General features: G+C 37.4%; 1 protein-coding gene across 2 annotated transcripts in view; it reads left to right on the top strand.

Moving 5' to 3' along the window:
• Positions 1-21,175, top strand: part of CUL1 (cullin 1) — a 52,306-nt gene that overhangs the window by 14,096 nt on the left and 17,035 nt on the right. For both annotated transcript variants that reach the window (XM_054273927.1, XM_054273926.1), the window contains exons 2-8: positions 922-1,214; positions 13,539-13,713; positions 14,391-14,558; positions 15,639-15,689; positions 16,599-16,689; positions 17,397-17,560; positions 20,800-20,962. In XM_054273927.1, coding sequence (XP_054129902.1) covers positions 1,075-1,214; positions 13,539-13,713; positions 14,391-14,558; positions 15,639-15,689; positions 16,599-16,689; positions 17,397-17,560; positions 20,800-20,962 — 952 coding nt within the window. In that variant the 5' untranslated portion in view covers positions 922-1,074. The remainder of the gene's footprint in view (positions 1-921; positions 1,215-13,538; positions 13,714-14,390; positions 14,559-15,638; positions 15,690-16,598; positions 16,690-17,396; positions 17,561-20,799; positions 20,963-21,175) is intronic.

Below are 21,175 nucleotides of genomic sequence, written 5' to 3'. Positions count from 1 at the left end.
ATTTTGTTGCTTTGGAGGATAAGACATGTTAAAATTGCAAATGTATTTTTATGGACTTATGTAAAAATGGATCATCTCTGCTTGAAGTTTTCAGTTGACCTTTCCAGGTGAATGTGTTCCTTCACCATAATATCATGATGCTGATGAATTCGTAGCCATCATTTCACTATGTCCTGAAATTTGTGCACTTAAAACTCATGGGAATAGTGCATTTTCTTACTTTCTGATTGTTTCATTCACAATTCATTCAGTATTTATTCTGTGTACTCCTATTAGTAGTTCTTTCTTCCCGCCATTATTGACTGTATGTTCTCTTGCTGGTAAAATGCCATTGAAGGAAGTGGTGTTCTTCTACATAGCAAAGAAATAAATGTGAGCCCATGATTGCCAGATAGAAAAATTCTCTGCTACCAAAATGCCTTGGCCTTTCAGGTTGCCTGTAATAGTACAAGATTGGAAGAGTTTTTGATAACTGAAGAAAAAGTTGTTTGTAGCATCTTCTGGTGAATCTTTGATACCCATAAGGGTGTTTGTTAAACAATGAGCTACCACAGAACCCAGAGTTGCTCAGAAGTACTGGAGTTTTACTGTTGAATGGGGAGGAGCTATTTACACTTGCTGGTAGATAGTGTCTGCTCCTTGGAAAGCTTTTTGCTCTTATGTTTTGTTGTTAGTATTAGAGTTTTGTTGTCAGCTGCACTGATCTAAGTACCCACAGCCTTTGGATAACTCTGGGTACTAACTGTCTCATTTTGTGGTGAATTGCTAAATTATGTTCCTTGGGTTTAGTATTTCACATCTCAAGATGGATTTCTCATCTGTGTAAACGACAATATTCCAATGAAATAATAAATTTTGCGTCTTTAGTGTGGATAAATTTAGACTGTCATATAACGTGTATGTTTTCTTTTCCTGTTGCAGGTTATCCTCCTGGGAAACATCACTTTTTGTGCATAAAGAATATCTTGCTGAGTTGCTGCAACTGAGTTTAGAATGTTACTTGACTTGTGATTCTGATGGAGGAATAACAAGAGCTCAGGCTGCTGCACTGGAAGACTTTACAGGAAATACAAAATGTCATCGAATAGGAGTCAGAACCCGCATGGACTTAAACAGATTGGTCTTGACCAGATATGGGATGACCTAAGAGCTGGAATTCAACAGGTTTACACCAGACAAAGTATGGCAAAATCCAGATACATGGAACTCTACACGTATCCTAGTGCCTATGATAGCTAGTCCTCTCACTGCTGGTAGATTACAGATAGCTTTTTACTTTTTTAGACAGAAAATTGCTTCATAACTATTTCACTTAATGGCTTCTAAGAATGCATGGTTTTGTTTTGAAGATTGGCCTTTTCTATTTTATATTACTGGCAAATAGCAGGAACATTCTGTTATCTGGAAAACTGGCTTCCATAATTATTAAGGCTACCTCTGTATTTCAGGTTTGATTACTGTTATCTTTAATACAGCACATGTTTAAAGAGATTTTATTATTAGGTTGAATTTTGAGTCCACAATGCACACAAAGAAAACAGAGATTCCTTTTTGTTTTCTGTTAGTCTCTGGCATTAGGCTTTAGGTCTTACTGATAATCATGTCCAGTTACCTGGAAGTTTTTCAGTTGTCATTCTCTATGTAATACTTTACTCTTGACTTGATTGTGTAATTTTCCAGCTGGAGTGAGAATGTCTCCAGTGGATTTTGCTTTAATTCCTAGCTTGCATTGGAGAGTTATTTTCCAGCATCTCTGGAAAATACATGCTGGTTGTTGTTACAAGCTGCTGGAAGGGGGTTAACCTCCTTGTTCAAATGCACTGAGGTACTGTGTGGAAGATTGTAGGAAACTTGTTTCTGTCAGGTAGTGTATAAGGATGTTTTCAAACCAATATGTAGGAGAAATATGTCTCTTGTTGTATTACAGCTTAGGTGTTTGACTTTAGGACTTCATTTAGAAAGGAAATTCTTCTTTATTTTGCCTATAAGGTGCCATGTAAATGGGTTCCATGACCTTTGTTTTGCATCTTTTGTTCTGCCTTGACTCTTGTAAGCTTGTATTTCTCAGTAAAGTCAGCACTGCTTAAAAAGGTGGTGGTCTACACACTTTGCTGTACATTTGATAGAAATGATAACTGAATACATTTCATATCATTTAGTTCTGCTGCTTTTCTCTATCAGTATTTAGAGTTGGGTCTTTTTAATGAAGTTATTATTCTGAACTAATGTCTGTAGCTGTTGCTGGCACTGATTTGGAATTGCAGCATGTAAAATTTTAGTCTGTAATAATTTTTTTGGAAGGACAGAGCTTTTATAAAAGAGGAGCTTGAAGGCTATAAACCAGTCAATTCTGTAGTTCCCTGGACTTTTAAGTTTCTCTGTACATGTAATCTTAGCATCAACATGCAAGCTTTTCTGTCTGTGCCTGCAGAATCCATGCTCCAGGCTGTGGTGGGAGAAGCCCTGAGCAGCCTGCTGAGTGTTTCTAGGATACTTCTTTAATAGCAATGGGAAGATGAAATAACATTTGTATAGGGTCAGTACTTTTCCTAAGATTTAAAATTAATGATTTCTTGCAGCACTAGGTTCAATGTTGGTTTTGATTCAGTGAAACAACTCTGTGAAAGTTGAATGTCTGAGAGAAATTTGACATGCAGTAGAAGCTCTGAGAGTTTTTTCTTCTGAGTGCCTTTAATATATTCTTGTTCAGGAGCTTTGTTAAGCAGGATAGCTGAAGACTAAGTACTGACTATAATGGTAATGGTTAAACATGGGCTTTTTTCCTCTCCTGAGGTTCTCAAAGATGCTCAGAATGAAGCTGTAAAAAGGATATGCTCTCTATTAGTTACTCATTTCCTCCTTGCTTCTGCTTTGAGGAGTTGTTGGTACGAAAATAAGGACTGTTTATGTTAATTTCTTCAGTGAATTAATTTAGGGGGTAATTTTGGTGGTCAGCTTGGATTTTTTTGTCCAAGTTTTTGGACATAATAGTTAGATATCTTAGAATATTTGATACTGGTTAGGCTGTGCATTTAATCTCCTGTGAAGATAGCAATGCATTTTGCATTCTATACCAAGTACATGTGTTCAAAAGTTGTGCTTAAAAGATTACACCCCGTTCAAAGCAGTAACTGTGAGATATTTGCCCAGTCTTTGTGTACAGCAAGTCTTGTAGTCGGGTAGATGTTTATTTCAGGAAGCTTTGCTTATCAACCAGCTTAGTTTGGAAAGCAGAACAGCTGCAGTTGAGTTTCAGTTGCAGCTGTAATTGGTCTGAAGATCAGCTGTACTTACAAGAATGTCTTGATAATTGACAGTTTAGTCTTTCCTCATCCTCTTTTGTCCTCTTTCTCTTTCCCCATCCACCCCCCTTTTTTTTCTTGTCAGGATATTCCTCCTGAAATGGATTTCATTTCATCCCTTTAATTTATAAGAGGGGAACTGTGCATATTACCAAGTCCTATATCTGTCCTGTATCCTATTCAGTCCTATATCTGCTATCAATTTTCAATCAAAGTTGATTGGAGATGTAGAAGATTTTGTTGTGCCTTGGTCAAGTCCCTCTGGAAAATAATTAGAATAGTTATGCAATTCTAGCATTTCAGACCTCTGTCACACCTGCACTTGTTTTCTTTGTTCAGAGGGTCTCTGTGAAACAGCAAATTCATCTCTTGAGTACAGGCTGGAGCCTGTGCTTAAGGTGGGGTTTCTTCCCCTTCATTTCAGTGGAAGCAGAAACATGATGATTATTCCAGGATTATTTTTTAGATCTGAATATTGAAGAGGCGACGAAAAATTTTGTTTCTGAATGGTGGTTACCAAGTTCCTCATCCATACTTCTTGTCATTTAGATTTATTTGTGCTTTTAACTGCAAGGTACCTTTTTTTTGTGAGATCAGATGATCATGTATTTCCTTCTTGTGCAGTTTGTTGTTTTGGTGTTTCATTTTTTTCCCCCCATGTGTGAGATTCTTGAAAATGAAATATAGATGTTTTTCTGTTCCTTACCCAGATATTATGTAATTTCTAGTACTGAAGAGCCTATTTGTTCCTATAACAGTAATTAACATCATCTGACAACAGTATTACAAGCTAGCTCAGAATTACATGTCAAACATTGACTTTATGCTAAAAAAGAGAAATAGCCAATAAAATTAACTCGATTTCTAGAAACCATAGACCTAAATATTGTGAGGGAAGGGCCTGTTCACCCTGTTTTCCATTTAGTGATTATTAGTTTGGAGGCTGTGATCCACAGGACTTGCTTGTAAAAGTCAGTGTTTAGGGGTATATGTATAAAGAACATCTCCTGGTGGCATTTAGTCTGTTTGGAGGAAACTTCAGTTAGTCTGTAAGAGACTGTAGAGAGATAACTGTATTTCTGTATAGCAAGTTTTGAGTTTCTGTTTTGAATTGTTGGTTGAAAACCTATTACTTGGTTTACTAGAATTATTCTTACTCAACTTATTTATAGTGCTGTAGGTCACTTGTCTTTATAGCCACCTCTTCTTAACTCCATTTGGCAGTGATAAAATATTCATACATCTTGTGCTATTTTCTTCTCTTTTGGCAGCAAGTGAAGTCCATTTTTCAAACTAATTGTATAGTGAGCCTGCAATTTATTTTCCTCAAACCTCATGGTATGAGAGAATGAATGGGGGTTTGCTGGACATTTGCATTGAAACTCAATGAAGAGAATGAAAGGGGTTTGTTCCTTTTCTTGTTTTATGTATCTTAAGAAGATTCTCAGGCCAGGTACTAAAATGACAGAAAACCTTGCTGCACTGTATCAAAGTAGTATAATTTTTCACAGTGACTTAGAGAGCTGAGTAACTTTGCTAAAATACTTACTTTTGTTCAGAAGCACACATCAACAATTTTCAGATAGCATTGGTGAATGGAAAGGTTAGTGGTGTGCTTCTCTCTAGTACATGTGGACTCTTCGAAATGCCAAATATTTAACATAAACTCATGATTTCACTGCCCTGATTTACAAAACATAACCTGAGAAGCATTTTTAGGGATTCTTTTAAACAATCTAGTTAATTTATGCCCATACAGAAGAAATGAATATTTTTGTCCAAATTTAATATTTAAAGAAAATTTGAGAAAAATAAGATGAGTTTAAAGAGTCCAGTTGTTATTAATTTACAACAGATGAGATTTATATCTGCGTGAGGATATTTTAAAATGTTGTCATTGATAAGAAGAGTTCATAATACTGTGGAAGGTATGATGCGGTTGTTTAACTAAGATATAAGTTGCAATGTCCAGATTGCAGTGTTCAGATTGGCTTTCAAGGTCTTTCAGTGTTATAGACATAAAATTACACTACTGATTTCAACAGGTTCCTAAAATACCTTTGAGTAGTTGATTGGCATCATTATCTTATAGGTCTTATGTGAAAATTTGAAGAAAATGACTGAATTTATTGACTTAAAATTTGCTCAAGTCTTACGCCAATAAATTGGATCTTAAAAATGTGTTTCTTATATTATTAGCCCTCATTTGTAAATATTTTCAAAATAATGAGTTGAAGTTTGTCAAGGATAGGTAAAGGCTATGCTGTTCTGTCACATTTCATTATTTTATGAAAAATCCTTGCTTATTTTGATTCAGTTTTGTTCACTTATTTTAACAAAGCAGTGGCTACTGAATAACTATTGGATCAAATGTAAGTAATTGTATATCAGAAAAGGTTACTGTAATCATTGTATAAAATGGGATTTTTTTTCCTCACTTAGGAACTGTACTAGTTACTGTACAGTTGCTGTATTAGTAACTGATATAGGAAAATACTATGTTGAACATTAAATAAAATGTAGTGTGCTTGCACTTCAAAACTGCTAGATGACTCAGGATAATCTGTCTGTTCATAAAATAGAAAGTGTAAATATGTTTAACTTTTTTTTCTCCCTGTGAGTAGATTCAGCACCAGTGGTATATGTTGATCAAGAAAAAAGCAAAACCATTAAGCCCTTCTCTTGGCATGCTTTGCCAAGAGCTTTTGTAGTTGCTTCTATTGCAATCTTTTTTCCTTGTTGAATTCCTGTATTTTAGTAGGATTTTAGATCAGCAGATGCATATTAAAACTGTGAAAATATTTCATTTTCTAATCACATGAATCTGTTGTTACCAGGCAGCATGGTATGTTCTTGTTTTTTTCTTTCTGCACAGATTATTGTGCTCTTTCTATGCAGAAAAGATACTGAGGTGTTAGGGCATGCTCTTCTCATTTACATCTCAGACACTGTTCCACTTTCTCTTAAGATTCTCTCACTCTAAGCCATCCTTTCACTTCAAGGTCAAATCATCTAAGGTCACTTTGGATACATCAAGGCAGCCTCTTCTGTCTGCTAGTATTAGTCCTGCATATATTCAATATCCCATTTCATAGGACTTCTCATGTTCCAGTTAGTGCTTGTGTGAAACACGAAGGCAGGAGTAAATGTATTTGTTGGCATGTTCAAAGGGTACATAATAGACCTTTTCTTGTGTGGAAAGGTACATATAATTGTATGCATTTGTGTGTATTTACAAAGATTGCATCTTCAGTTTGAAAGAAGGGCAGAATATGTTTATATTTGTGCAATCATTCCCTTCCTTTATGCACTCTTCCACAATGACTGCTTGCTGTTCTACTTGCTTTTTATAGTAACCAATAATATTCTGTTCAGAACCAACCTCTGTCAATGCAAAGAAAGAAATTTAAAAGCAGCCTCAGTTATGGAGGCTCATACACTCCCTGGCATAAAGACTGTACACTTTGTTTTTGCATTTGGCTTTGAAATTTTGTGTTTTCCTTGTAACTCAGTGCTTCTCTGTGATGCACTTGAGTTTATGCTGTGGAGAGAGAAACAAGAAGTTATCTATTAGTCTTCAGATGGCTTTTGCTGAAAGTGTCTCTGATCTCAGACTTGTAGAAACCTGTTTGAGCTGAGTTATGCCTGGATTTTCATAGCAGCTGCATGGCTGATGCTGTAATAACTTCTCAATGTCTTGCCTCAGTCCTTCCCTGACTAAAATGGGTTGTCTAAAATGGAGTGATTTAGCTGAGAGTTGTATCAAATCTAAAGACTTAAATGTATCAATGTATCAAAATATATCAATTGAAACTTAATCACAAGTGGTGAATGTATGGGTTGGGTGCAAGCTCTTAATTTTGTTTGTTAGCTTTCTCTGAATGGCTTTGTGGGGGTAACCCTTACTTCCTGGATGATGAGCTGAACATAGATAAAATCTCTTTCTGGTACCTCCCTGAAAAGAATGAAGATTTCTGGGGTGCTTGTTTTACTGCTGCTCCTCACAAAGCTAAAGTGAGTGTTCAAAGCACTTGTTCTGAAAAGTGATTGGTTTTTTACAACCTTATAATTTGAAAAACTCATGTGAATTTCCTTCATTCGTTTGAGTTTGACTCACAAAACATTAAAGTCATGTAGGCATGTCCACTTCTCTTAGCTTCTCTTCTCTTATGTCTGGGGTAATCCAGCCTAAACTTCTGGATTTCAACAGGACTTGAATGGCTTTAATTTTGAAGAAAATATGTAAAGCTGTTCTTTAGTAAATATAATAAGCTGTGTTGTTTGTATTAGAAGTGGTTCTACAATAATACAAAGCTTCTGTAGCCTTCCCTAGCAATTTTCCTGTCAGTGTTTACAGTAGTTCTCTATCTGATGTTCTTACATGCCTTTGGTGTAATCTAGGAAAATACAGATTTTTTACAAAAGTGGAATTAATCTCTATTTAGTCCTTCAGGCCAGCTACTGAGCCTGAAATTAATTTCTGCTTAAAGTCCGGGAAATAGCAAATTTATGCCTAAAACTGATCTTTATAATAAAGATACTAGAAGTAATGAGAGAAATTGTGATTGGACAGTTGTTTGGCTTGTGTTATTGTGGGCATCTCTGTGCTGTAGTTTTCTGCTGTGTTCTGTTAATTCTGCTTCCCTTTCAGTTCCTTTAATTTTACATACCTGTTCCTCACACTTCTTCCAGTAATGTTAATTTTTCATAGCAAAATTAAAGAACTCTGAGGGTCTGGCTGTGCTGGTGAAAGATGAACCAGTTAGTACCTCAGCAGAACTATTTTCTTTTAAAAACTACAAGATTTATGCAAAACTGAATGATGTATACTCATCATTGTAGTGTCTGAGTGCTTTCTTGTTGTGTGTTGAATCACACAACTGATAATTTTTCTTATATAATTTTGGTTTGCAGATGCTTTCGGAGTATAAAACCTGTATGGATTACTTTGGTACTTTTTGAGAGGAGAGGGTAGATTAGAATTGACCATGGCATGCTCAAGCTTGTGTTTTGTTGGCATACTTGCTCAAAAAATGTATGCAGTGCTGCTGAAAGAGCCTGTTTCACTTCCCCAGTGTGGGCACAGAAGTTCAGATCTGCTCACCAAAGGGTCTGGGGCCAGGGACCACCACTGGCTGTAGTGTTGGTTCCTTCCCCAGGCCTCATGACTGCCTGCCTGCATGAGCCCCCATGCTGCTGGAAACCAGGTGGCAAGGAAGCTCTCCAGCTGGGCTGTGTGTCAGGACCCTTTCTTCCAGTGGAAGTGATCTGGTACAAGGCCTTAAATCCATTAGGGTGTGGCAGCACAGGATTTTTTTTTTTCCTGTTGCCTATCTTTAGAAACTGAGCCAAGGCTGTCTGAAGTAGTGTCAATTATATTGGTGACAGAGGTGGTAAAATTAATTTGTCTTTGGCTATATTTTGTTTTGAAGACTTTTGGAGGAGAATAAAGCTCTGAAAAAGATTTTTCATCTTGCAGCAGCACAATGCTGAATTATTTTATAAACTTTCTTGCAGTTTTCTACCTCAAATTTATTTTAGACAACTAAATTAAATTTCTCCTTCACTGGAAGATGTAGAAGTTAGAGGAAATTGATCTTGATCTCTTCCTCCTGTAGGTGGTTTGTCTGCTGGGCCAAATCTGAAGTTCAGCAGCCTGAAACTTGGGGATCAGCACAGCTTCACTCTGGTTCAAACTTTTCTATTGATGAATTAACTTCTCTGCTTCTTATGGTATTCAAATTGCCATACAGAATAGTGCAAACACCCCCAGAAATGTTTCCTGGTAGCTGTTTGCGTATGTATATAGCTTCCAGCGTACCATGCATTGAGGGATTTATTTTGCTTTCTGCAGCTAGGAATTCTTTTCATAGCATTCCCCTTGTGATTCTCAGATGGACTGTTGTAAGCAGCACAAATCTGATTTTGTTTTGAATATGTCAGTCTTTCTGTCAGTTGCTGGCTCTAGCAGATGGGGGGACAGATTGTAAACAAAGTGTGAGAGAGCATGCTTTATGTAGAATATGTCAAAGAGTTACACTTGCAAACTAACTTCAGTTTGACTTGTATGGAACAATGAAACTAGAGCACTTCAACGGTGCTGTCTTGGACCCTTTGGCTAGCAAATCTCAAGCCAGAATAAAAGGTAAAGATGAGCAGTACTGGAATTACTTTTGTTGCAGCTCTGAGGTGATTACTGTCAGACATGGACAAAAGGTCTCAGTATCTGTGTTTACTTTACAATGAATCCTGGGTTTAATAGTAAAATATATGGGGTAAGAAAAAGGCTTATGTCTTCTAATCTTGGCCTTTTATTTTTCTGAAGGCTGTTTTGATTGTTTGTAGAGATGAATGGAATGTTTTTGTCAGGCAGTACTCTCAAAACTGCAAGAATTACCCTTCATCTGGACAGTCTTCCTATTTTCAGGCTTGCTCAAAGCCACTTGGGATAAGAGAGGGGAAGGAGGCAAGACTGTCAAGGGGGTATTTATGAATCAGTCCTAATTTCCTAGTATCAGGAGAGGTTTTCCATAAACAATTTAGAGAAATTTATGTATTAGCCATTTTAAAATGGCCCTGTTGGGTAACAGGTTACCTGCTTTTCTTAACCTGATTTTCTTGTTTGTGGCAAGAAAGTAAGTTGCATATCTAGAGGAAAATGGTTGTGCTGTGTCTTATTCTTCACTTGAACAGAGAATTCTGAAATCAAGGTGTAGATAGTAAAAGTAGCAGCAGTGCCAGGGAATTTGACCAAACAAATGATTAGAAGGTGGAAGAAATCATTAATGTCCAAGAAATTAGTGGCTGATAGAGATAAGAGGCTGATTAAAAGTTCAATTGCTTCAATTCAGTACAAATGAAGCCCTTAAGTTGTTGGTTGACATTGTGAGAAATTTACTTACTTGGCATCTGGATGAGGTAACAGATAAGAAATAAACATACACTGTATATTTTCAAAAAGGGTTAATCTTAGCAACGAGCATTACTTCTTTGCACAGAATGCAATGACTTTCTAAACAAGCATGTAAATATAAACTGTGAGCATGCTTTCCATGCAGTTTGATGTGAAGACCCTGAGCTTTGTTCCTGGTGGCATGCAGGATACTCTGATCATTAAACCCAGTTTAAGGGTGTGTTTTGTCTATGAAGTGTTTTATAAAATTATTGCAAGGAAGTTAACTGGATATTTGTAGACAATTCTTGAGCTTTACCACTTAGAAGCAAATCTTTTTATAATGACTATAATGCATCGTATATTTGTAGTTTATAATTTTCTTGGTATTTATTTATGCTGATGTCTTGCCATTTTATTGTGCTAGGCTTTGTGAAGGAAAAGATAAAAGTCAAGTCTCTGCAATATATTAATTTCCTAGTTCATGGTGTGCTGTGTAGGAAACCTGTCTAGTGGTTAAAGTTGGGTCCACTTGTGTAGAGGGATAAAGTACTGGAATGGTCTGCCGGTGGAGGTGGTGGAGTCACCATCCCTGGATATGGTATTGGGTGCCATGGTTTAGATGAGGTGTTAGGGCATGGGTAGGACTGGATCTTGAAGGTCTTTTCCAACCTAGTGAAAACACAAAATTGAACATTCTGGATTGATTAATACAGTGTTTTCTACCAAGGATGTGACTCAAAAGCCTGTCCTTGGACTGGAAGTAGAAGAGTGAGTGCTCAGTAGCTTCATTCCTTTTGGCTGATTGTTGTTTGTGTGAGTCACTAGGGTGATTTTTATTGTCAGATCTGAGTTCTCATCGAGTTCAATCTAGGTGGTACCTAGCTAGTTTATTTTGCTTGCTTGTGGAATGCAGCTTCTTTAAGGATGCCTTCTTATTTGAAGTGTTTGGGACAATATGACTTCCACTTACTACTTTGGAAGAATCCTGAATATTTGAGTTTTTTAGATCAGAAAACAGAATGTGTTCTTGAAATGTTACATTAACAATTACAGCAAGTCTGCCAGGCTGTAGTAGTATAAGAGGAGAAAATATTGCTGCCACTTGCTAGGGTCGTCTTCTGCATGTCTGATACCTGGCTTAAAGATGTAAAGAGCAGACTTCCTACCCTGGGACAATTCTCAGACTTTTCAGATAGACAGCAGTGAAGTTGCAACAAGAACTCTAAAGGTAATGAAGAGACTTCAGGGACATGGGGTGACTGGTTAAGAGATCAGAAGCTGAAGTAGTTTTCACACCTTTTCTTTCCAGTTCCAAGAAATTATGAAGGAATAAACAGGAAGAGCTGACAGATCAATACTTGGCTCTGAGCCTGGTGTCAGTGGCAATTTTTATTTTTTTTTTAAACAACCTAGTGCTGGGTTTATATGACATCAGAGCTGTTGGTGACAGACATGGTACACCTGTCTCAGAAAGGGAAACGTATCTTTGCTAATACCAGAGTTACCAGGTCTTCTAGAGAGAGATTTGAAAAGGAATAAAACCAGGGGGGCAGCATGCCAGTGTTTGAGGGATGGTGTGCTAGTGAGGTCCTTCAGTCTGATATCTCAGTGAAGGTAGGTGATAGAGATCCATGTGGCAGCAAAGAAAAAAGGGTCCCTGTGTTAGAAACCACAGAATTGCCTGGTCACATAAGAATTAGGGCTTCTAGCAAAAAAAAAAAAAGATGGTGGGATCAACAGCCCAACCAAGTGCATTTGTCTGAATGCATGCAGCAAGGCAGCAAGCAGGCAGCCAGTCACAAGCCTTCTTCCCAAGGGCTGGAGCCAGTTCTGTTCAGCAGTGCCTGAGACAAGGGGATCAAGTGCATCCGCAGTGGTTTGGCAGGGCACAAAGAGTTGGCTGAGGGTGCAGATCTGCTGGAGTGTGTGGGGGATCTGCTCTGCAGGGGGGTCCAAAGAGGCAGGACCAGTGAGCTGAGGCCCAAGGTACAAGATTCAGCAAAGCCAAGTGCTGGGTCCTGCACTTCAACCACAACCCAGGCAGTGCTGCAGCTTGGGGGAAGAGGGCTGCAAAGCTGCCCCATGGAAAAGGACCTGGGAGTGCTGCTCTGACAGCTGTCAGAACATGAGCCAGTGTGTACCTAGGTGGCCAAAATGACATCCTGGCCTGTATCAGCAATAGTGTGGCCAGCGGCACCAGGGCAGTGATGGTCCTGCTGTACTTAGCATCTCGAATCCTGTGTCCATTTCTGGGCTTCTCCCAACAGGAAGGACATTGAGGGGCTGCAGTGTGTTCGGAGAAGGGCAACAGAGCTGGGGAAGGGTCTGGAGCACAAGGCTGATGAAGAGAGGCTGAGGGAGCTGGGGGTGTTTAGCCTGGAGAAAAGGAGGCTCAAGGGGAACCTCGTTGCTCTCTACAACTACCTGCAAGGAGGCTGTAGCAAGGTGAGGGTCATGCCCTTTTCCCATGTAATAAGCAACAGAACAAGAGGAAATGGCCCTAAGTTGCATCAAAGGAGATGTAGGTTGGATATTAGGAAAACTTTCTTTAGTGTAAGTGTTGTCCTGCATTGGAATGATGTGCCCAGATAGGTGGTGGAATCAGTGTCTCTGGAGGTATATAAAGACCCTTATGGTGATTAGGGAGATGGTTTCGTGGTGCTATATTAGTGGTTGGACTCATCTTAGAAGTGTTTTCTGATCTAAACAATTCTATGACTCTGTGATTTTACACTCAAATGTTTGGATTAATTTGTAACCTAAAATTGGGTTATAGTGAATCTCATGATGTGCATTTAAATGTGTGTGTGTGTGTGTCTCACCATTACTGCTTTCCAGGTTCCTCCTGTGTGCCAATCTTAAGTGACCAAATCTTTTATAGAGACTGGTATTTGAAAGAATGCAAAAGTATTCTCTTCTGTTTTTAACTACTGAAGGTTGCTTGAGGCTAGTATTGAAATTTCTTTCAGTTCAAATGAAAGCTTATATATTTATAGAAGACCAATATAGTAGATCAAATAAATTCCATTTAAATAATCTTAGCAAATTCCACTGCTTTGTTTTCTTGATGGTCTTGTTAAGTAAGCGTTAAATTAATTTAATGTTGGGGTCAGTATTGGCAGTGCTCTCAGTCTGACACAATTTTTCTGCAGATAATTCTGCTGAAAATGACTTAATTTTCTTAGCTGTGATTTGATTTGATGTAGGCTAGTGCATCTTGTAATGCATTATGTTTAAGTCATTTACAGTTGTATAAATAATAGCTTATTGAAATTAGCATTGTTTTTTAATTGTATTTTTAATCTTATGGTGGCAAATGTATTCCTTAACTTTCCTGTCAGTCATGTTTATAACTACTGTACCAGTGTACACCAATCTAATCAAGCACGGGGAGCTGGAGTACCTCCTTCTAAATCAAAAAAGGGCCAGACACCTGGAGGTGCTCAGTTTGTTGGCTTGGAATTGTACAAACGGCTAAAAGAATTTCTGAAGAACTACTTGACTAATCTCCTTAAGGTAAGATGGGGTATGAGATCAATCTGCACTTGTAGTAGCATAAACTGGGGTGAGAAGAAAAGCTGTATCAGTAAGACTAGAGATGTATGCAGCCACTGGATGTAAACTGAATAATCTTAAAAGGTGCTTTTGTCTCCGTAACCATTAGGATGTTTTGTTGGCCTTACCTCAGACATAGATCAGTCCCTAAGCTTGCACCTGTGAGCTGCTTTTCCTCTTCAAGCCAAAACAACATTCCTGTGTTTAATGGAAGTAATGTTACGTGACATCTGAAGCTGTCCTGTACTTGAACAAGAATAGCTAGACTTTCCAAGCAATTAACCAGCATATTAGGAATGCTGAAAAAATGGATGCGTGTCATGTTGAAAATGCCTTTATTTTAGTTTTAAAAATAAACTACTAGATAAAATATAGAGCTGGATGTTGTCTTGCATCCAGAGGGACAGGGTTGTCTTCTGGAGCTTCATCTGCGCTATGCATTTTTTTCCCAGCCTTTTAATTTCAAAGTCTCATACTGGCTTTGTGCTTTACTAATGTAGAACTAAATGTATTAGCAGTGTGTTTCCTGTAAATACATTGCATGGTGTGGGTTTATTACAGAGTCAGTTTGTATACCCTGATATGTCTTGGTTGTAGCTTAAAACGACACAACAGTACTGACAAACTTGTCATTTCAGGATGGTGAAGATTTGATGGATGAGAGTGTGCTGAAATTCTACACTCAACAGTGGGAAGATTATAGGTTTTCAAGCAAAGTATTGAATGGGATATGTGCCTACCTCAATCGACATTGGGTTCGTCGTGAGTGTGATGAAGGTCGTAAAGGAATATATGAAATTTATTCAGTAAGTAGCTTTTTGAACTGAGTGATTTGTCCATTCCATCTGCCATGTTTGCATTATCATTCTATAGATCACTCCTTGAATCTTGTAGGAGGTTCATAGACATTCTGTAGAAGTGGGCAAAGTGGCATTCGCACTTCTTTCCCTACTCCTACCTCAGTATATTTGTAAAAATTCCAATGTCTGCGTCTGTGAGATGTTTGATCTGCCTTGTATTATTTTTATGTTTAATCTGCCTGTATGTATTGGAACTTCAGCAGTAGACTGTTGAGGGTTGTCTGAATGCTTGAAATGTCTGAATTTGCTGCTTGGTGTTATCTGTGTGCCTCAGCATGGCCTTGTCATCCCACTTAAAATTCAGCTAAGCTTTTCAAACACCAAATGAAGCAGTAAATAATATTTTTTTTCTGAATTCAATACATTTCTACAATTTTTTTTGCATCCAAGCTGCTAAGATTCAGACAACATTTGGTTTGTGGTGTAAGTTATTTTGGTGCAGTTCTGAAAGATTGATATGTGATCTTGATAATTTTTTTGCAGTGTGAAGTAATATAAATAAGAACTTAACAGTACTTCTGTATCCCAGATAACTAAAAGATTTTTTTTAAAATATAGGATAATTATTGTCCTTACTGGTAAAGCGTTAGGAAAGTGCTGTTCTATTTTCCTGCTTCACTTCGTAATTCTGCATATGGTAGAAAAACAGTTGATATCCTTACTTCCTTTCCTCTTGACTTTAGCAGCCTAATGCTAAGGGACTATGTCAGCTTGGAAACTGCCAACAAAAAAAGCTGTGTGTTTTCAAAGTCACTCAAAGTGGGTTTTGTTAGTTTCCATAGCTGGCAGTGGATCCTCTGCTAGAAAAAGGAACAACATAGTAAAGGTAGTGGTAAACCCAGTTGTAATTTTAATGTGAAACAGTCTCATTGCTTGAGAAATGTGTGTGCCAAAATAGAGTTTTAGAAGTTATCATTAGTTTGCATACTACACCAGCTTTCCTTAAAGGGAATTACCCTACACGTATATGTGTATATGTAAATATTTTCTTCATTCCATCTTTCTTCTCCCTTCTTTTACTTCTAGCTTGCCTTGGTGACCTGGAGAGACTGTTTATTCAGGCCATTAAATAAGCAGGTATGTGTATATTAATATATTACAACTATAGTGTTATTTTATAGGGTTAATTTCATATATTGTAAGTAACTGCTTCAGGGAGCCTGGGGGGATGGGGGCGTGGACAGACCTGGAAAATAAAATGGAGCCTTCTGCTTCTGCTTTGGGATACTAAAAAAAGATAGATATTTGAAGGAATAAGCCTTTGTGTGTGTGATTGAACCTTGATACCAAGACTGTTCTGTTATCTCTCTGCTGAGAGGACCCTTGGCTTTTTTTTTTAAAGCTAAGGGGACTTGAAGTAGCCATTTCAGTGGTACTAAGCTAGGCAGGAGTACAGGCTGATGACAGTCATGTCTTAAGGTTTGGGAGTCAAGATTGGATGGGAACAGATAGGGACAGGCCAGGATTTTACTGTGGGTTGTTAAATTTACACTGATGCCTTGGAGACTCAGGTCAGCTAAATGTTTAAAATTAGTGAATCAGCACAATACAAAACAATTCCATCACAATTCTTAGGTACATGTGTAGGTTGATTTCACTTCTTATCAGTAGTTCATGATGAAGTGGTTGCAGCAGATTATTTGTCCAAAGAACAGGTGGTTAGCTCAGGTCTTGCTACAGTGTTTTGTATTTCACATATAAACAAAAAGAGCAGTTTGGCTTTGAAGGTGTTCTTTTGAAATTAAAGAAAAAGAATACTAAGCAACTTTAATATACATCTACACCTTACCACTAATCAGACTGTAATTATGTTGTATAACTTAAAGGAGTATCATTCTCTGTAGAAACTTTGTGTTCACTTAAATGTTGTTCTCAAGGTACCTGACTTTTCTTGAATATGGAAATAGACTCCTAATTAAGTATGGTGCTTGATCTACCAGCTGCTTTCTCTGTGCTTGACTTAACTTTTAATCCCTGTTTTCTAAGGTAACAAATGCAGTGTTGAAATTGATTGAAAAGGAAAGAAATGGTGAAACTATCAATACAAGGCTGATCAGTGGAGTTGTACAATCCTATGGTAAATGTGATTTCTTTAAGATTCTGTTACTTTCTTAAAAATAAATAAATTTGTGTACCTTATCAGAGCCCAGAATATCCCACCTCTTCATATGTCCAGTAAAGATTTTTTTACAGTAATGTAAATGCAGTTCTGTATTGTTTAACTTCACATTTGACTGATACTTTATACCATAACAGATGATTATACTGTATTTGTGAAACTTGAGAGTGCAACTGATAGACAAGAGTGTTCATCATTTACAAATCAGTTATTAAGGAGCTAAATCTGGAAGTGGGTAAGGATGGTAGCTTGCATAGCACAGTGGGGTTGCTTTTTCCCTTTTGTATAATACTGAGAGCATTGCCATCCAAATTATTGACTAGTTTCATCAATAAAAGCAAAAGCATATAATCTGGAACTCGTAAGAGGGAAAAATGAAAGGAGAATTTGAACTAGCCTTTGAAATGGTGAAGTTTTCCAAACCCTACAATCCTACATTTAAGAAATGTATCTAAAAGTGTAGTTGACATTAGTAATGTCTTGTGCTGATAGTTTTAAAATGCAAAATCAATGTACTTTTTTAAAAGTGGTGCTGATGCAGTCCCAATTTATTGCTTTTATCTAAGTTAGGAGTGTTCTTGTTTATTTGCAGGAGACCACTTCATAACAACCAGTTTTTTTATTTCTTGGTCTTTGTTTGTTTGATTGTGGTTTTTTTCCTTTAGTGGAGCTGGGGCTGAATGAAGATGATGCATTTGCAAAAGGACCTACACTAACTGTCTATAAAGAATCCTTTGAATCTCAGTTTCTTGCTGACACAGAGAGATTTTATACACGAGAAAGTACTGAATTCTTGCAACAGAACCCAGTCACAGAGTACATGAAGAAGGTAAATTACTTAATCTTCTTTGTGATTTTTGTTTTTCTGGATACCGATTTTTTTAGAGACAAAGGAATATAAATTCTAGGCTTTTATTGTCAGTTTCTTAAAATGATGGTTATTTTACAGAAGCAGCCAGTTTTCCCTGTAGTGGGTTGCTTCTCTGTTTATCTGGTCTGGAGTTTGTCTCCTTACCACCTTTCAGTGGACCTTTCTGAACAGTCAAAACAGAAGATTAAGTTAAAATAATTTCAGATTTTTTTAGACTTCAAGACACCAAAAAAATAATTCTGCTTTAATACCACAAGTTTACCATTCCTATACAAGGAACAGGGTTTTGACACTTGTATTGAAGTACCTTCCTGAGCAAGCTGGCTAAGGAAATACATCATTAATTAACTTTAATTCTCTCAGAATATTTTAGTGTCATGAACCCCTACAAAGTACTTCTCATCAACAGAGGCCAGATTTAAATTCTTAACTTGTCTCTAGTTTTGGGGATCCCAGACAGGGCAACTAAGGGCAAGCAGGATAAACATTGGCTATTTCTGGCCAGGTTATCAGGTCAGTCCTACTGACCCGGTAGTAGATAGGTCATCTTCCACCTTGTACAAGTGCTGCTTCATGTATTTTATTCTCAGTACTTTTCTTCACTTTCTGAATCGCTGCTTTTTTATTCCCTTTCAGTTTAGTTAAAAAATAAGAGAACTTTTCAAGTATGTAATGTGCAGTACACATCCCTCCCTGAAATATTCTTTGCGTAATGCTTTTTACCACAGAACACATCCTTTCTTAACTCTTGGCATTAAAGTCAATTAATTACCCAAAAAAAAAAAAAAAGATTGGAGGGGAAGTCCTAGAAATAACACAGTAAAAGGAATTGTGCCTTTAGTAGTTTCCCAATAATTACCAGACCAACCTATGTTTACTTTTCTGTTGGTGAATTAATTATTTTTTGCTACTTCCCTTTCAAGTTCTTGTTTTAACTTTCATCCTAATGTATGTATAAAGAGGAATTTCAGTCATTCAGAACCTGAATGACTGGCTCATGCAGACTTCCTTGGTACAGGGCAGTAGGAAGCTGTCTGAAGGTCATTGCTATTTCAAGAACTAGAGATTACAGGCAAGTAGAAATAACTGATTAGTACCCCAAACAATCCTCAAGGCTTCAGAAATCCACAAAACAGCAATTTGCTTTGCTTGAAGCTGAAAGCACATACAAAGTTAGCAGTCAGCAGGGGAAAGCTGTTCAGCAGGAAAGCATGTAGCCTTATGTATCTGCTCAAATTAATATATTGGAGATGTATAGAAGCCATTTGGGCACTCTTGGCATCTCCTTACACACTAGTGGCTGTAAGATCTTAAAAGTAATCTGATGGAAGCATGAACTGTGAACAGAGTAATCTGCTGTTAGTACACTTACTTGACATTCTCACTGGAGCACTGTACTTTGAGTTCTGTCTGGCGATAAATAGCATTGCAAAATCAAAAGAAACCTTGGAGTACCCTAGGGCACACCAGCATAGCATGACTGTTACCCTGTTACAGGAGAATTGTGGTAGTGTCTTGTAGAATAATGAATGAAGTCTTAACTAGAGCTGGGATTTGTGCATGTGGTTGTATAGGCAGACTTACTGAGTTTAGAAGGATTGTGAATTTTTCTTCTCAGGCCAGAACTCATGAGTAAAGTTGGCATAGCCTGATGTGCTGTAGGGAAAAAGGTCAGTATTTTTTAAGACTGTTCCTTGAAATATAGTGTTCCACTGAACTTTTTGTCTTTATAGTTGAAACAAGTAAAGATACTCTTGTGTGAACTAATTATTTTTCCCTTGTTTCTGAAATGTGACTTTAAAAGGAAAATGGAGTTATACGAACACCAAATAAAACAGAGAGTATAAGGAAACATGAAGTTAGAGTAAATATTTCTTTTCATAGAAGAGCTCACAATGAGAGTTGACTGTTAACATTAAAAGTGAAAGTCTAAGGATATTTTAAGATGTAGCATCAGAAGTAGTGGAATTTCCTGAACTACAGAAATACAGAATTGATTAAATACAGGCTAAGTAGTTCCAGTGTTCATAAGAAAGATTTGCTGCTATTTCCTCTTAAGTAAGGAAGTTGTTATTTCTTACTGGTAAGAAACTGGCAAGTACTCTGGAGCTGGAGCTTGTATCCCTTCTCAAGTTACTGATTTCATTTCCTATTTTTTGATCAGTACTGGTTTAGTTCTAGGAAACAGTAATCCAGGACCATTTCACAAGACCTAAGTGTAAAATCATTGCAGAACAAGTGAAGCTAACAGTGACTTAGATGATTTAAAGCTGTCTATGCATGGTGCAGTGCACTTGCAGTGTAGCTGTTCCTTTTTTATTGTCCAGAGTATGATCTTTCATGCTTACTTGTTACTCTGGCATATTAAGACAATGAATTAACTTAATTCCATTTTCTTAATGATGTTGTTAATTTAAATAATTCGGGCTGATAAGAAGGCATACACCCTTTATCCCTAATAATGTGCTGCAGTTACAAATGGTTTGTAATGTGAATCCTTAACACTTCTGCAAATGAAATAGAGGTAATTGTTATGTAAACAATTTCAGTTTTACATTTCGCCATAAGTTCTATTCCTTGAGTGACATTTAGAATTTTAGTTTGCCAGGAAGATACGCATATGTAGCATTTCATATGCCAAATTAAATGGGAGTATAATTTAAATGACTGTAGTTTATTGGGAAGCTTTTCTGTGTAAGAATGTAGATGAGGCTATTCAAATAAATTTGTCATGGGCATAGTGTTAAATTGTAGTTTCCTGCCTTTTAGTTTTGTGGAGCTATGAAATACATTCATGTTTGTCTTAAACAAAACTACCCCTGTAGCTGGAGAGCTTGCTGATCCTGAAACTGCCAGCATCTCATGTCAGAGGCTTTCTCTTTTTCTGACAGCAGATTTCCATCTGTAAACTCCTTATTCATGAGCAAGAGGAAAACAGTTTTGCTGTGATTCTCCCCCACCATTTAAACAGCACATTGTATTTTCATCAACATAAACATCGATTCCAAATGTATATTATGATTCCTGGAAAAATAACTGCTAAAGTAGGTGGTTCACAACACCAGTCTAGAGAGAAGTTTGCTTCTTGTTGTTTTCTAGAAGAATTGACTGAACAGTCACCAGTTTTCTGTTTTCTGCTGTTGGATTTGTGTTCTACCTTCCCTGTGGGTTTCATGTTTATCTCTGTGTTTCCATAGGCTGAAGCTCGCCTTCTTGAGGAGCAGCGTAGAGTTCAGGTATATCTCCATGAGAGCACACAAGATGAGTTAGCACGAAAGTGTGAGCAAGTACTCATCGAAAAACATCTGGAGATATTTCATACAGAGTTTCAGAATTTGTTGGACGCTGACAAAAATGAAGGTAAGGAGTTTCAAACGCTGGCTTTAGGCCTAGAGCTCTCCTCCCTGATGAATTGTGAATAATGCAAAATCTGGTGCTAGCTAAATGTCTTGTGTTCAGGAATTAGGTTAAGAGAAGATAGTCACTAAACTGATGGACAAGCAGGTTTTAATGAAATCAGGATGGCTGATGATACTGCTTCAAGGACCCTACCCCAATCCCAGATATTAAAGC

The sequence above is a fragment of the Melozone crissalis genome, unplaced genomic scaffold (genome assembly GCF_028551555.1).
Source record: "Melozone crissalis strain CALT ecotype California unplaced genomic scaffold, PUWL_Pcris_2 ptg000016l_1, whole genome shotgun sequence".
Lineage (NCBI taxonomy): Eukaryota > Metazoa > Chordata > Aves > Passeriformes > Passerellidae > Melozone > Melozone crissalis.
Note: the sequence above shows the minus strand (reverse complement) of the source record. Positions and strands in the feature narration are given on the sequence as shown.